The sequence below is a fragment of the Octopus sinensis genome, linkage group LG20, assembly GCF_006345805.1.
Source record: "Octopus sinensis linkage group LG20, ASM634580v1, whole genome shotgun sequence".
In the NCBI taxonomy this organism is placed as follows: domain Eukaryota; kingdom Metazoa; phylum Mollusca; class Cephalopoda; order Octopoda; family Octopodidae; genus Octopus; species Octopus sinensis.
The window spans coordinates 10,114,535-10,133,141 of record NC_043016.1 but is presented as its reverse complement, the minus strand read 5'-3'; the positions used below and the strand labels follow the sequence as shown (position 1 = coordinate 10,133,141).

At 36.7% G+C, this 18,607-nt stretch overlaps 1 protein-coding gene across 3 annotated transcripts in view; it reads right to left on the bottom strand.

Annotated features, from left to right (window-relative positions):
* LOC115222618 (protein ABHD11) overlaps positions 1-18,607 on the bottom strand; it is a 228,602-nt gene that overhangs the window by 105,266 nt on the left and 104,729 nt on the right. For all 3 annotated transcript variants that reach the window (XM_036511590.1, XM_036511589.1, XM_036511591.1), the window contains one exon: positions 9,354-9,527. In XM_036511590.1, coding sequence (XP_036367483.1) covers positions 9,354-9,527 — 174 coding nt within the window. The remainder of the gene's footprint in view (positions 1-9,353; positions 9,528-18,607) is intronic.

Sequence of the window (18,607 nt, the reverse complement as noted above, 5' to 3'; positions counted from 1 at the left end):
AGTGATGTTGGGGGGACAAACACAGACACACAAACATATACATACATACATACATATATATATATCCATATACGATAGGCTTCCGTTGGCCCAATGCTATAGTAGAAGACACTTGCCCAAGGTGCCACACAGCAGGACTGAACCCAGGACTATGTGGTTGGTAAGCAAGCTTCTTACCACAAACCCACTCCTGCACAAGACTTTTAAAGATTGATGCCCTTCCTAACACCAACCACCTTACAGTGTGGACTTATATATGTGTGCCTGTGTGTGTGTGTGTACACGCACGTGTGTGTGTGTGTACGCGCACGTGTGTGTGTGTGCATGTATGTGTGTGTGTGTGTGTGTGTGCATGTATGTGTGTGTGTGTTTGTGAGTGTGTGTACATATCTATATTTGTATGTCTGTTTTTTCCTATGTATCTGTATCTGTATCGTCATCATCATCATCATCATCATCGTTTAACGTCCGCTTTCCATGCTAGCATGGGCTTAACTCTTAAATGTCAGTTATAACAAAATAACATTTTATTGAGCTATCGGATAACTTAATTCGTTCCTTTCCGATGTTATTTGAATTAACACATGGAAATATTTTTAACGAAGTGTTTTATAGTTTTTTGGGAGCTTTTTATTTTCCTGTATCTGTTTTTTAACTCTACAACTTAATCTTTATTATTTTTGAAATATAAATAATTTTCAGACATGATAATGGAGTGTCAAAGAAAATAAACATTTTCAGCGCCTAATGCTCTTCACTTTCGATGAATATACAAAGATACCAAAGCCACTTGATACAGTCGTGTATGGAGAAGGTTCTGTTAATGAATGACCTGGACAGAAATGGTTTCCATGCTTCAACAAGAAATTCGACCTCACAGACTCTCCACATTCCAGCTGCCTTGTTCATTCCAGTGAGGATCAACCGAGCCAGATCATCCACAAGGATCTGTGCCAAAACACAAGGGAATTGTCCCAGCAGATGAGATGCTCTTATAATACTATCACCTGTCACCTTCACGGAATGGATAAGGTCCAAAAACTCAGTGCATGTGTATCACCCACTCTGAATGAAAAGGACAAACTCCAGCACTCCTCCCTTGCCATTAGTTTGCTTGCACCAGACTACTCATGGATATAAACTGTGATTTCTTAATCACACTGATACTTTGTGACTCTGCTAGTGATGGTGCCACATAAAAAAGCATCCAGTCCACACTGTAAAGTGGTTGGCACTTGGAAGGGCACCCAACTGTAAAAACCATGCCAAAACTAATCTTGATTGTGCTGGTGCCACGTAAAAAGCACCAAGTCCACTCTGCAGAATGGTCGATGTTAGGAAGGGCATCCAGCCGGGAAACCATGCCAAAACAGACACAGCATCCTGGTGTAGTTTTCTACCTGGCTAGCTCCTGTAAAACTGTCCAACACATGCCAGCATGGAAGGCAAACATTAAACAATGATGATGATGATCATCATCATGACCATGATCATGATGATGGTCATGATGAGGATGAAGATGATGATCATGATCATGATAATGATAATGATGATGATGATGATGATGATGATGATAACGACGACAACGAAGATGACGATGATGATGAAGAGGAGGAGGAGGGGGAGGAAGGGGAGGGGAGGGGAGGAGGAAGAGGAGGAAGAAGTGGAGGAAGTAGAGGAGGAAGAAGAGGAGTTAGAGGAGGAGGCAGAAGAGGAGGAAGTAGAGGAGGAAGAACAGGAGGAAGAGGAGGAAGTAGAGGAGGAAGAACAGGAGGAAGAGGAGGAAGTAGAGGAGGAAGAGGATTGTTACCAGTGAAGAAAACTCATGTCTTCAAATCAACAAGAAACAGAGGAAAGAATGGCTGAGTCTTAACAAGCAAGTAACACATCAAGCGAAGCAGAGTTGCGTCCATGCAAGAAAATGAACAGTGTTTGGAGGAATTGAGAGGAACTAATCCACTTTGAAATGTCTGAAAAAAGACAACCAAACAGTCAAAACAAAGCTTTACATTCTGCAAACATGTTGCTTCAATGAGGCATCCAAAAACCCAACTGGTGACACGACAGGCTTCTTCAGTAAAACAATGTTTGTGCCCCCACATTACTAATCTGACCAAAACTGTTATCCAAGAGAATGGTTGAGAAGTCCTACAGCACCCATTGTATTCTTGTGATTTAGTATCTTCATGTGTCGGTGGCACATAAAAAGCACCCACTACACTCACGGAGTGGTTGGCATTAGGAAGGGCATCCAGCTGTAGAAACACTGCCAGATCTGACTGGCCTGGTGCAGCCTTCGGGCTTCCCAGACCCCAGTTGAACCGTCCAACCCATGCTAGCATGGAAAGTGGACGTTAAACGATGATGATGTGATCACCTTTTACAGCCACTTTCCAACAGTCTACAAGGCATTTTGTTCGGTAATAACATGGAGCTGGAAACAGGGCTGAATGAATTCTTTGAGTGAAAACCTGTTGATTTCTACCATTGAGGCATTAACATGCTAGTGGAACACTGACAAGAAGTTATGAACAATGAAGGAGAATATGTTACTTATTTCTTTATTGCCCACAAGGGGCTAACACAGAAGGTACAAACAAGGACAGACAAAGGGATTAAGTCGATTACATTGGTCCCAGTGGGTAACTGGTACTTAATTTATCAACCCTAAAAGGATGAAAGACAAAGTCGACCTCGGCGGAATTTGAACTCAGAACGTAGTGGCAGACAAAATACCGCTGAGCATTTTGCCCGGCATGCTAAAGTTTCTGCCAGCTCACCGCCTTGGAGAATATGTTACTGCCCTGTATTTCTGTGTGCTCATATGGGAAGTTGCATGTTATGACAGAGAGAACTGTATTCTCTCAGCTTGTTATCATATTTCTTTTGAAATAATTATCTGTTTCAATTAATTTTGAAATTAATGAAAAATTCATGAAAATAACATTCTCATTATTAACCAGGTGTTTGGAACATAAATTAATATGAAAATGTAAATGGAGAGGTTTTTAAATTTTAGATCACTTTAACCCTTTTGTTACCATATTTTTGCTGAAATGCATTGCTCTTATTTCAATTAATTTTTTTTTAAATAATAAAGAATTTAGTAAAATAACCTTGTCGTTATGAACCTGGTATTTGGAATCACTTTAAAATGAGAAGTTTATATCAAAGAATCACTGACAGTTTGAGGTGGGCTGATATGAAAAGTATTAAACAGGAGGAGACTGAAAACTAAGCCTGGGTGGACACTTACCCACACCCTGAATTCAGTCCTGAGCTCACTGTTCACATTGATAACAGGATCTGCCAGTATGCATATGATTGCATGGGTCCTACGATTTGTTTATCTCTACACAACAATAATTTTCATTTTGTTAATTTCAATAAATGATATTTTAAATATTGATTTTTCTTTTTTTAATAATGAGTTTCAAATTTTGACACAAGGCCTGCAAGGTTTCAGAAAGGGTTAAGTCGATTACATCAACCCCAGTACTAAACTGGTACTTATTTTATTGACCCTGGAAGGGTGAAAAGCAAAGTCGACCTCAGCAAAATTTGAACTCAGAACATAAAGATGGACAAAATGCCACTAAGCATTTTGCCCAACATGCTAACAATTCTTAATTCTTTATTGCCCACAAGGGGCTAAACATAGAGGGGACAAACAAGGACAGACAAACAGATTAAGTTGATTACATCGACCCCAGTGCATAACTGGTACTTAATTTATCGACCCCGAAAGGATGAAAGGCAGAGTCGACCTCGGCGGAATTTGAACTCAGAACATAGCAGCAGACGAAATACCTATTTCTTTACTACCCACAAGGGGCTAAACACAGAGGAGACAAACGAGGACAGACAAACGGATTAAGTTGATTACATCAACCCCAGTGCGTAACTGGTACTTAATTTATCGACCCCGAAAGGATGAAAGGCAGAGTCGACCTCGGCGGAATTTGAACTCAGAACGTAACAGCAGACGAAATACCGCTAAGCATTTCCCCCGGTATGCTAACAATTCTGCCAGCTCACTGCCACCACCTCAGCCACTGTTGCAGCAACAGCAGCAACAACAACAAGCTTTACTTGGAACTGCATGTATACTACATAAAGTACTGTCTGTCTGAGGTCCTTGTTGTGACTTACAAATGCTCGGTACAAATCCTTGGTAGACAATATTGTCAATCTACAACATCACAATATTGGATACTATGTGATGTCTTCAATGACAATAATAATAATGGTTCTAGATTTTGGCACAAGGCCTGCAAGTTTGGCGAGCAGGGTAAGTTGATAACATTGACCCCAGTGCTCAACTGGTACTTATTTTATCAACCCCAAAAGGATGAAAAGCAAAGTCAACTTCAGCAGAATTTGAACTCAGAATGTAACGGCAGACAAAATGCTGCTAAGCAGTTTCCATGGAATGCTAATGATTCTGCCTGTTCACCACCTTAATTTATTAAAGATATAATTAAAAATTTACTTGTTTTATATGATTTGTTTTTTCATGATGGCTCCCACAAACTGGGGGGGGGGGATTGTCTTCTACACAGATTTACATATATGATAACATACCTTGATACTATGTGAACTGGATTCTCCATCGATAGGCCCTTGATAATAATAAAGTGTTAAACACCCATAGTATGCAAATTAGGAGCTCCTGTCCTATGGAGCTACAAAATTTCTTGAGTATATAAACAAGTATGGCTGTGTGGTAAGAAGCTTGCTTCCCAGTCCCACTGGGGGGCACCTTGGGCAAGGGTCTTCTACTATAGCTTAAGGCTGACCAAATCCATGTAAGTGGATTTGGTAGACAGAAACTGAAGGAAGCCCATTGAGTATATATATATATATATATATATATAAAAAATTACGATTAAAGTAAACAAAGAAACGAAAGTTTGCTTTAGAAGCATTGAGATGTCTTAGAAAGTTAAAGAAGTAATTTTGTTTTTATTCTCAAACACAGGATAATGCTAATAATATAGCATGAACAGGATAAACTATCCACATTTTGCAGAAAAAAGTGTTGCTGACCAGCCATATACATAACTATATCAATCAAAGTATTCTTTGATTCCAACTGTATTGCACCATCTGTAATAAATCAGCAAGGTAAAGAAGTTGGACAAGTGGGTACCATACAAACTGAATGAGCATCAAATGACATGTCATATTGAAATTTGCTATTCTTTGCTATCTCAGCATAAAAAAGCAAACCATTTTTGCATCATATTGTTAGATGTGATGAAAAATAGATTCTTTTCAACAATGGCAAGCATTCTGCAAAGTGGTTGGATAGAGATGAAGTGCCAAAACGACAGTCAGATAAAGAATATTCATCAAAAAATGTTAACGGTGTCTGTTTGGTGGTCCAGCCATGGTGTCGTCCACTGCAATTTCATGAGACCTGGTAAGTCAACTACAGCAGATGTATACATCAACCAATCGGATGAAAGGATGAGTGAACTTGCAATTAAACAACCAAGATTGGTCAATAGAGACAGACCACTTCCCTTGCAAGACAATGCTCGAACACAAGTTGCACAAAGAACACTGTTCAAGTTACAGGAACTGAACTTGGAAGCACTCTATCATCCACCATATTCACCAGACCTTGCACCAACTGACTATCACGTTTTCTAGGCATTAGACAACTTTTTGCTAAGAAAAAACTTCAAATCCGAAGAAGATACAAAAACAACCTTTTGTGATTTCGTCAGCTCTTGCTCTCCAGAATTCTTTGCTGCCAGCATAAATAACGGTAAAATTGTGTTGATAATTTAAGTGCATACTTTGATTGAGTGCATTATTTTGTTGAGATAAGGGAAAATAAATTTTCAGTTCAAAATCAAATATTTCATCCTTAATGACCTGATATTATTAGATGCTGTGAATGGTTCCCCTGAAGGATATAAAAAACATTGGTTGTTTGAGCACAGTCTTTTTTGCAAAATTGTAACGCATTTCGTTCTCATCTGCCAAATGGCTTACAGCGTGTAAATCAAGACTGGAGTGCAGTGCAGTCTTCTCCATTGATAATTTCCAAAGGGCTTGGAGCCATCTGTGAATGTTTTTTTGTTTTTTTATTTGCTGTGTTTGCTGAAACTTGAGATGTCATTTCTATAGACTATAAGGAGAAGCAGACCCCAAAACAAAACAATCCCCTGAGGGATACCCCTGGTGACTTTTGTTGGGATTGAGTCTATATATATATATGTATGTATGTATATATACACACATACATACATACATACATACATACATGCATGCATACATACATACAAACACACATACATACATACACACATACATGCATACATACAAACAAACATACATACATACAAACATACATACATACACACATACATGCATACATACATACACACATACGCACATACATACATACATACATACATACATGTACACACATACATACATACATACATACATACATACATGCATGCATGCATACATACATACATACATACAAACATACATACAAACACACATACATACATACACACATACATACATACACACATACATGCATACATACAAACAAACATACATACATACAAACATACATACATACACACATACATGCATACATACATACATACATACGCACATACATACATACATACATGTACACACATACTTACATACATACATACACACATACATACAAACATACATACATACATACATACATACATACAAACATACATACATACACACATACATACAAACATACACAACATAACATACATACATACACACATACATACACATACATGCATACATACATACATACATACATACATACATACATACAAACACACATACATACATACACACATACACATACACACACATACATGCATACATACAACAAACATACATACATACAAACATACATACATAACACATACATGCATACATACATACATACATACGCACATACATACATACATACATGTACACACATACATACATACATACACACATACATACAAACATACATACATACATACATACATACATACATACAAACATACATACATACACACATACATACAAACATACACACACATACATACATACATACACACATACATACATACATACATGCATGCATACATACACACATACATACATAAATAAATACATATATGTATAGGTACAGGAGTGGCAGTGTGGTAAGAAGTTTGCTTCCCAACCAAATGGTTCCAGATTCAATCCCACTGCACGGTACCTTGAGCAAATGCCCAAGACCATCAAAGTCTTGTGACTGTCTTGGTAGAAAGTCAATGAAAGAAGCTCATCATGAATACGTGTGTGTATGTGTGTGTGCACGCAAGCGTGTGTGTGTGCATCTATGTATGTGTAGCATAAACACAGAGACACTCATACACATATATACATATGTGTGGGGATGTTTGTGGGTGTATGAGTGTGTGTGTGGCAAAAGCACAGAGACATTCATACACATCTACACATATACATATATTTGTGTGTGTTTGTGTGTTTTGGGGTGTGTGGGTGTTTGTGTGTTTATGTGTTTGTGTGTGTGTGTGTGTGTCTATTTTTTTGTCTCCACCACCACTTGAGAACTGGTGTTGGTTTGTTTACATCACTGCAGCTTAAAGGTTTTGTAAAAAAGACTGGTAGAATAAATACCAGATTTAAAAGACCTAGGGGTCGATTTTGTTTGTCAACAATCATTCAAGGTAGTGCCCCAGCATGGCCACAGTCAAGTGACTGAAACAAGTAAAAGCATTAAAAGGAAAAGATAAGATAAAATTAACACTTCCAAGAAAAAGTGCAAACAGATTGCCATTTCGAAATTTCCAATGGGAAACAAGGGGAATATATATATACATATACATGAAAATATACACACACATATATACAGAGTCCACAAAAAGCACCCAGTCCACACTGTAAAGTGTTTGGTGTCAGGAAGGGTATCCAGCTATAAAAACTATGCCAAAACTGACCTTGCCTGTGCTTGTGCCACATAAAAATCACAATGTCCACTCTACTGAGTGGTTGGTGTTAGGAAGGGCATCCAGCTGTAAAAATCCAGCCGAAACAGTTACAGAAGTCTGGTGCAGGCTTTGGGCTGGTCAGCTCTTGTCAAACCATCCCACACATGCCAGCATGGAAGGCAGACATTAAACGATGGTGATATATATGTATATACTGGGCTTCTCCAAAAATCTGCCCATCTATCAGATCACCCATGTGCGTTTATTTGGATGGGTGGTTATTTGTGGTTAAAAGTTGAAACAGAGTTGGTGTTCTCATTTGCATTCAGTTTAGACATTCATTTGTTCTGTTCAGCACTAGCCTTATTTTGTCGGAGGAGTAATGTAACACCTTTTGATTGATTATCGCTATCTGATAGTTCGGCAGTTGTACCACGCCACATGTCTGATCCAATTATATTTGTCACCATTGCTACGTGATCTGATTTACCTTGAATATCTCAATTTGTAACACAAGTTCTTATTGAACACCGATATCCAAGTAATAACCACTGTTTTGCTGTTGATGTTCCTTACATGTGTAATACGAGGCTTCTATTCATGTTTTCAACAGTTTAATTTTCAATATTTCCTACTCGATCCATGGTTAACTTCAGAATATTTTTTAATATGCTGCTTCATTTAAGACTGTTTCAGTTTCTTTATGTCTATATATCTGATAACTGAAACAACAGAAGTTCAATGGAATTGTATAAAATAAATATGGCTTTTGAGAATATCTTTGTTCTTTCCTAGGTGAAATATTTTACTTCAATATTACCGCCCATGCGTGCTTATTATAGGTGGGCAGTTATTTAAGCTGAAAAATAGTTTTATAAAATAGAATTTTCCGTTTGAAAAACCCCAGTATATATATATACACACACACACATATGAGTGTGTGCTGAAAAGTTCTTGTCTTTAGGTAAAAGGAAAATACAGAAGGATCAGTTAATTATGGTTTTATTCAACATATTTCCCCTCTCAGATTTACACTTTTTGCAGTGGTCCTTCAGTTTTTCTAAGCCCTTTAAAAGTACTTGAAAGGTTGAGCCTCCAGCCAGTCCTTTCACAACACCCTTGATGCCAGGAACTTTCCAAAACCCCTTTGTATATATATAGCATATATAGGATGTGTATATAGTATATATATATATATATGCATACATAGTGTTTATATGTATATATAGCATGTGTACATACATACATATATATACATACATATATGTATGTATTTATATAAATGAAAGAATGATGGATGAAACTATCATTATTATTATTATTATTATTATTATATAAGAGACTTACATGTTGTAGAGCCGCGACCATCGCAGTCTTTCCACCCATGCTGTGGCCAATGATAATTGCTTCTGGAATTTTCAAAGAGGACATCAATTGTACTAAATCATCGCTCATTTCTTCATATGTCATGCTGGCCTTGTGGAAGCTGCTGCCATGGTTCCGAGCATCTACAGCTATGACCTAAATAGATTAGAATGAAGCAGAAAGAACTGTATAAAAAATATCATCATCATCATCATCATCATCATCATCATCATCAACATCATAATCATCATCACCATCATTATCAGCATTGCTATTGCGTTTTAAAATTGCCATCACTATCATCATTATCATCACTATCATCATCATCATCATCATCATCATCATCATCATCATCTTTGTTATTGCGTTTTAACATTGCTATCGTCATCGTCGTCATCATCAGCTTCATCAGCACCATTCTCAAACATCATTATTCACCATTCATCACTCCCAGACAGATAAAAACCTATTGTCATTTCAGTTTTTCTCTCCCAGGCCAAGAATGGCAGATTAGAAAATTTTTCCCTCGTTATCATCACCATTATAATCAACACTATAATTAACAATGATAGTGGATTATCAAAATCATTGCAAGACAAAGGGGAAAAAAATATTAATAATAATAATCTTGTAATATTAAGTTACAGCTCTTTCGTTCTGAGTTCAAAACCCACCAGTGTGACCATGCTTTTCATCATTTCAAGAACATTATGCTTTTTCTTCTTTCATTATTTCATTCTAGAGTAAAGTACTTGGGTTGATTTAAATAACTATGCCTTCCCTCCAAAAAGATAAAAATAATAATAATAATAATAACAATAATAATAATAATAACAACAACAACAACAACAACAATAATAAAGTTTTGGCACAATGCCAGCAATTTTAGGGGAGAGGAGGCTAAGTCGATTACATCAACGCCAGTATGCAACCAATATATCTATTATCGACCCCAAAAGGATGAAAGGCAAAATTGGTCTTGGCAGAACTTGAACTCAGAACATAGAGATGGATGAAATACCACTAAGCATTTCATCTGCCATGCTAACGATTCCACCAAGTTGTGACCTTGATGATGATAATGATGATGATGATGATAATGATGATATTCTGACTGATAAATGGCAAGAAAAACCTCTCTATGGCAAATACCCAAAGAGAGCGAATAATGCCGATGTTGACAAAGCCCTTACCCATCAATGGCTAATGGCTTCTGGCTTAAAATCAGAAACAGAAGGGTTTATCATAGCAGGCCAAGATCAATGCCTACCAACAAGGAGCTACCAGGCCAACATATTAAAGAATGGCAGCTTCCCAACATGTTGTGTATGTCAACAACAAAATGAAACCATTGATCATGTTGTCTCCAAATGCAGTCTACTTGCGCCTACAGAGTATCTCAACAGTCATGAAAGAGCAGCACAATATATTCACTGTGTAATTTGCAAAAACCTGGACTTGCCCCATGATAAAAACTGGTAGGAACACAAACCACCTCCAGTACTTGAAAATGAGCACATCTCACTCCTCTGGAAATTCACCATTCAAACTGACAGAAATATAGATGCAAATAGGCCAGACATCATATTGAAAGACTTCAGACAAAAAACATGCCTCCTCATTGATATGACTGTCCCAATCGATATAAACGTATCTGTCAAGACCTACCAAAAACTGAGCAAATATAAAGATCTTGAAATAGAAAATAGTAAAATGTGAAACCTGAAGACTAAAACAATACCTGTTGTCATACCTGGGAATGATAACAAAAGGGGCTGATTGCTACCTAGCTCAGATACCAAGAAACCCCCAAATGGCAGAAATTCAAAAGATAGTGCTCATGGGAACTGCCCATATCCTACGTAAAATACTATGTAATCTCAAGTTTTAAAACAAACATAATTTTCTTATGGTTTCTTAACACTCTCTAGAACAACACTATGTACAAAACCAAATATATGGCACCCTACGCATAACACCAACATGAACTTCTAACTTGTTGTCTCTTGAGGTCTCTGCGTGAGACTTGGAGACAACTTATTCAAATGCAAAGCAATAGTCAAACATAAAATAATAATAATAATAATAATAATAATAATAATAATAATAATAACAATAATAATAATAATGTATTTCTTTATTGCCCACAGGAGACTAAACACAGAGTAGATAAAGACAGACAAAGGGATTAAGTTGATTACATCGACCCTAGTGCATAAAAACCTTGAAAGCAGAAGTTTTGGGGGAACATCATAGCCATGTATTGAGAGGGATTCTTTGGGATTTGGATAATTCACCCTTGGAAGCATGGGTGTTTTGTTCATCATCCTTAAACAAACCTTATTCAGGGACTTTTTGAGCAGGAGGGGTTACTCAACCAGAAGAAAATTCTAACTGGGCCCCACCTGCAAGGTCATGCATTGTTTATCTTGATATGAGATCACCATGTCGCGCACATATGGTTGTGATGCATATGCTTACTGTACCCTTATCAGACGGGTTGTCATGATGGGTATACTCGGCTTCGTATATTTTACCCCAGTGTCACTTTGATGGCATGCACTGCTCTCTCACTCAATAATAATAATAATATAATAATAATAATAATAATAATAATAATAATACCATTCATGAATTTATTAATTTTTTTAATACATATTTTACCTGTAAATTTGTGTGTGTAATCAGGGAATGCATACAATAAGCTTCTCTGCCCTAGGTGTATGGAAAACACTCGGCAAGAAATGGAAGAAAATTTGAAGAAAGAAGGAAAAAAAAAAATAATAATAATAATAATAATAATAGTAATAATAATAATAATAATAATAATAACCCTTGTGCCTAAATTGGAAAGTAACATTATTGCAACAATCAACACCATCACAACAACAATAATCAAGGGTGTTAACCCCTACCACTGCCATTATATTATCTACACCACTGCCCCATCCCCATCTTCTATATCATCAGAATCATTACCACCACCACCATCTATAATCTTAAGCACCACGGTCATCCATCATCTCTAGCTACTTCAATTCCTTCAATGACATTGCCTACAGCAATAAATAAAGTGTATAAGTCTCCATGTGGTTGTTGAAATAGCAGGCAAATCTCCCTCAAATAACACTCAAACGTTTTAAGTATGTTTTAAGTGTGAGCCATTGGGAGTCTCTCCATAGTGTCCAAACCTGCTAGAAATAGCAGTGGAATCGAATAACACACTCTTCTGTTTGAAGTATGAACTATTGGGTTTTTTCTATAGTGGCTAAACTGCCAGAAATAGCAGGCAAATCTCCCTCAAATAACACTCAAACGTTTTAAGTATGTTTTAAGTGTGAGCCATTGGGAGTCTCTCCATAGTGTCCAAACCTGCTAGAAATAGCAGTGGAATCGAATAACACACTCTTCTGTTTGAAGTATGAACTATTGGGTGTTTTTTCTATAGTGGCTAAACCTGCCAGAAATAGCAGGCAAATCTCCCTCAAATAACACTCAAATGTTTTAAGTATGTTTTAAGTGTGAGCCATTGGGAGTCTTTCCATAGCGTCCAAACCTGCTAGAAATAGCAGTGGAATCAAATAACACGCTCTTCTGTTTGAAGTATGAACTATTGGGTGTTTTTTCTATAGTGGCTAAACCTGCCAGAAATAGCAGCAAAATCTCCATCAAATCACATCTTGAACCAATGCAGAGTCTCTTCATGGTAGCTAGATCTGATAGTATTAGCAACCAAATCTCCCTCATATCATACCTTCATATCATCTGTATATGTATATATGAGCCAATGGAGAGGTAACTATATGGAAGTGATTAAAAATACCGATTTTGTTTTTGCTTTTAAGAACGTTATGTGTGTTTTATGAAGTAATTTAGCTGTTTTTTCTAGCAAGTTGAATGAATGTGTAATGACTGTCTCTTACCCCTAGTTACTTAACGTAATCTGGAGAATGCTTACATATAAATTTCTGATGTTTAAATTAATATAAACTATAGATCGCAGGAGTGGCTAAATGGTAAGTTGCTTGCTTTCCAATCACATGGTTCCGGGTTCAGTCCCACTGCATGGCACATTAGGCAAGTGTCTTCTACTATAGCCTCGGGCCGACCAAAGCCTTGTCAGTGGATTTGGTAGACAGAAACTGAAAGAAGCCCATCATATATATGTATATGTGTGTATGTGTGTTTGCGTTTCTGTGTTTGTCCCCACCAACATCGCTTGACAACTGATGCTGGTGTGTCCCGTCACTTAGCGGTTCAGCAAAAGAGACCACTAGAATAAGTACATGGCTTACAAAGAATAAGTCCTGGGGTCAATTTGCTTGACTAAAGGCAGTGCTCCAGCATGGCTGCAGTCAAATGACTGAAATAAGTAAAAGAGTAGAACTAAACTCAAATTAATTCAAACTAATTCCAGAGTCTAAATTATTTGAGAAATATGGTAAAAAAAAAAAAGGGTTAACTCCATTTGTTACCATATTTCTTTTAAAATGTATTGACTTTGTTTCAATTAATGTTGAAAATAATGAAGAATTTAGAAAAATAACCTCATTATTAAGTTGGTGTTAGAAAAATAAATCAAGATGGAATTTTGAAGGAAAATTTTAATTTAAATCGCTTTAACTCTTTTGTGACCATATTCCTGTTCAAATACACTGACTTTGCTTCAATTGATTTTTTAATAATGAAGAATTTAGAAAAATAATTTTATTATTAAGTTGGTGTTAGAAAAATAAATTACTCTTTTACCCTTTTACTCTTTTATTTGTTTCAGTCATTTGACTGTGGCCATGCTGGAGTACCGCCTTTAGTCAAGGAAATCGACCCCGGGACTTATTCTTTGTAAGCCTAGTACTTATTCTATTGGTCTCTCTTGCCGAACCGCTAAGTTACGGGGACATAAACACACCAGCATCAGTTGTCAAGCAATGTTGGAGGGACAAACACAGACACACAAACATATATACACACACACATACATACATACGATGGGCTTCTTTCAGTTTCCGTCTACCAAATCCACTCACAAGGCTTTGGTCGTCCCGATGCTATAGTAGACGACAATTGCCCAAGGTGCCACACAGTGGGACTGAACCTGGAACCATGTGGTTGGTAAGCAAGCTACTTACCACACAGCCACTCCTGTGCTAAGATAGAATTTTGATAAAAGGTTTTCATTTAGATCACTTTAAACCTTTGGTTACCATATTTCCATTGAAAAACACTGCATTTGTTTCAATCACTTTTGAAAATAATGGAGAATTTAGTACAATAATTTTGTCATTATCAAACTGGTGTTCCTAACATCAATGAACATGGATAGGAACTTTGATGGAAGGTTTTGATTTACGAGATGCTTTCCAGAAGTTTACAGACTATTTCAGAAGAGGCAGTTATAACTTACCTATATTATTGTAATATTAGTATATCATTACTATATATATATATCTAACTAGCTGAATGGCCCGACACTGCCCAGGTCACTACTGTTCTCATTCAGGTTAGTAAACAATAAATATAAAGATATACTTCCATAATTATTTCAAAATATCTATATTTTATTAGAGAATATCTAAATTGTAATAATAATAGAACTTTGAACTGAAAATCTGTCAATCTTGAAGCACCTCAGGGTAAACAACATTCATTGTGTAATTTTTTGTTGGTTTCAAAATGAATAAATTGTTGCTGCTTCAAGCAAGCAACATAGTGTTGGCCATGAGAGAAGCATGTAGTAGAGAGATCAAGTTCAACTACCTTCAGGGAGTGAGCCTGAGATTTGTTGATTGAAACTACAAAACTTCATTTGACTGGAAACTGAAGTGTCTTCATTTCAAATGGAACATCTGTAGGCATGAGAGGAATTTTGGGAATAAAGGCAATTTCTCCTTTGTGACTACCTGTCATTATTGTTGCCTGTAAGACATAGGGTTTCATGGAAGTAACAATTAAGAGAGGTCCATAACACAGGCAAGGTGGGTCGAGATTCCTAAGCAACATAATAAGAGCACCCAGTTTTAGTGCCGAGTTATGCGGTGACATACCAGTGGGCTTAAGTCCTTATCATCATCATTATCACCATCATTTAACATCTGTTGTCCTTGCTGGCATGGGTTGGACAGTTTGACAGGGACTTGCAAGCTGGAAGGCTGCACCAGACTCCAGTCTGATCTGGCATGGTTTTCTACAGCTGGATGCCCTTCCTAACCTAATTCCAACCACTCCAAGCTACTTCATTAGATGTTGGGCTCATTAAAACAGTGTAAAATGTCCTTTACTATAGTTTACTATAGACATAATGAAAACGGAAACACACATACACACTGATACAGATGTGTATGTGTAGATGTGTGTGTGCTTAATTGTCTGAGCCCTAACGCATAAAAATCATCACACATACACTCGCACACACATACAGTGACATACACTAACATATGCTAAGACAGACACAGAGAGACATACATTCACACACACCTCAGGTATATCTCAGTCTCGCTCTCTCTCTCTCTTTCTTTAGATGTGTGTGTGTGGGGGTGTATGTGAATCATCACAAAAATGTATGTGTACACACACATACACTGACACACATATACTTTTCAGTCATCAGCCTAAAGTACATAATGAACAGGCAAATACACACGCACTCACAGACACATACACACTCATATAGAAAATGCAACATTGTCATCGTGATATAAAATGTTGTTCTCAATAATTAACTTATAGAAAGATTATAATGTTAAATTTTTGTAATGCAAATGTGTAAATGAAAATAAAGTTTATTTGGTAGCTGAAAGATTACTGAATCTTTTGATACTCCATATGTCAAAATTGGTAACTAAGTTTCCAAATGCATAAGGAATATACATGAGTGCATGCACATGTGTGCACACACACACAAACTCTGCTTTATATATATAGATTAGCTAACCTGCCAACTTTTGTTATTCCAGATTGAAGGAGACAGCCATAACAGCACTTTGAACACACTCTATTAACCCTTTCATTACTGTATTTTTTTTTTGATGCTCTGTATTTTTTTTTCAATTACTTTTAAATATAACAAAGAATTTAGAAAAATAACTTAGTTATCATTAAGCTAGTTTTAGGAACATTAATTGTGACTAAGGTTTGGGGGAAGATTTCAATTCAGAAATTTTGAAAGCAAGACATTTGTACTCAAAGCCAGAGCCGGTTTCAGCCGAGTTGATAATGAAAGGGTTAAAAACTGCTTGTCACAGCTGACTAGTTTGGAAGTTCAGCATGAAATGAACTTTTGAGTTAAGCTGGGCAAAAATGCAGCAGAAACTTCTGAAATGTTCGGGTTCAAGGATGATGAGAGTATGGAAGGAAGAAGGACATCAGAACATCAGAGCTGGTTGAGAAAATTCACGATTTTCTGGATGAAGACTGTTGTGTGTCTATAAAGACAACAAGTGTACAGTTTTGGAGTTGGTGTGGCAACTGTACATGGAATCATTCCTGAAGATCTAAACATGTGCAAAATTTGGGCAGAGTTTGTTGCCTGGATGTTCAGTGATGAGCGTCTTGGTAGCCAACAAAAATAACATATGGCAGGATTGAAACCAGGACGCCATGACTGTAAAACAAACTTCTGAGCCACATAGCCATGTCATTCTTGAATTCTTGAGTCAAAAAATGCCAATAAAAGCAGAGAATTTATTCCATTTTTCTCTTCATAGAGACAAAAGAAATTGTTTGCGATATTTGGTTGTAAAAGAATAAATATGCTCCGATTCCAATTTTTTCTTTTATGGACATTTTTTTTATTTTCCCTTCACTTCACACCATAGTTATGGCCATCATCATCATCATCATCATCATTATCATCAGCAGGAGCAGCACTACCAATTCACCGCCACCTCCATCATCATCATCATCGTTGTCCCCGCTGCCACCACCATCAGCTGCTGTTACTGCCTCCACCACCATCATCTCATCATAATCATCATCATCATCATCATCATCACCAACAACAACACTAACCCTAACCCTAACCACCACCATCCTCATCATCCTCATCATCGTTATAATCATCGCAGTCATCGACCTAAACAGCATAGCATATAATCAAAAACCAAAAAAAAAAAAATAATAATAAAACATTTCTCTTTCTTTTTTGTGAAGACAAATTCTTGATTAACATTCCTAATTATCTTAGATATGCAATTCCTTCTGGGAAGATTAATCATTATATGTCCTTTTTTTTTATACATTTACTTTTTTTTTATAACATTTTATTTATTTATTTCACCTGGAATTTATCTGAATAACATTAGGGTTTTATTTTTGTTTGTGTTTTTTTGTGTTTTTATTTTTTTTACTATGCAGTAACTATGTCATTATTCTTGAGTTCTGCCAACTTTGATTCTTATCCTCACAGGTTTTCAGATAAATCCTTTACTCAAACCAATAAAACAAGAACAGTTAACACCTAGCATTGCCATTATCATACAAAAGAATAAATTTCACACCTCACCCCAAACCCACTCACCACACTTACCGAAACATCTTTTTTCTTTGATTTTTTTTTTCATTATTTTACTGCTCAAAAGTATTTTAAGAGTTAGAATTTTAATTCCAATTATTCTAGTTAGTGATTCTTGTCATTATCGTATTGTCCCTGTTGGGTTGTTTATTTTATTGTTTATTTGTGAATTTGTGAATATGTAATATAAAAACTATCTACCTACCTACATACTCACCACCTGCTTACCAACCAAATTATCTACATACCACCTATCTATCTACCTCCCTACCTACCTACCTACCTACCTACCTACCTACCTACCTACCGACCTACCTACCTACCTACCGACCTACCTACCTTATTTCTTTATTGCCCACAAGGGACTAAATGTAGAGGGGACAAACAAGGACAGACATACGGATTAAGTCGATTACATAGACCCCAGTGCGTAACTGGTACTTAATTTATCGACCCCAAAAGGATGAAAGGCAAAGTCGACCTTGGCGGAATTTGAACTCAGAACGTAACAGCAGACGAAATACCGCTAAGTATTTCGCCTGGTGTGCTAACATTTCTGCCAGCTTGCCTACATACCTAACTAACTAACTACCAACCTAATTATCAACCTACCTACCAAACCATCTACCCACCAACTTACCTACCAAATTACCTACCTACCTACAACCAATCTACCTACCTATTAATGTATCTACTGACCTACCTATCTATCCACCTGTTCAGCCAT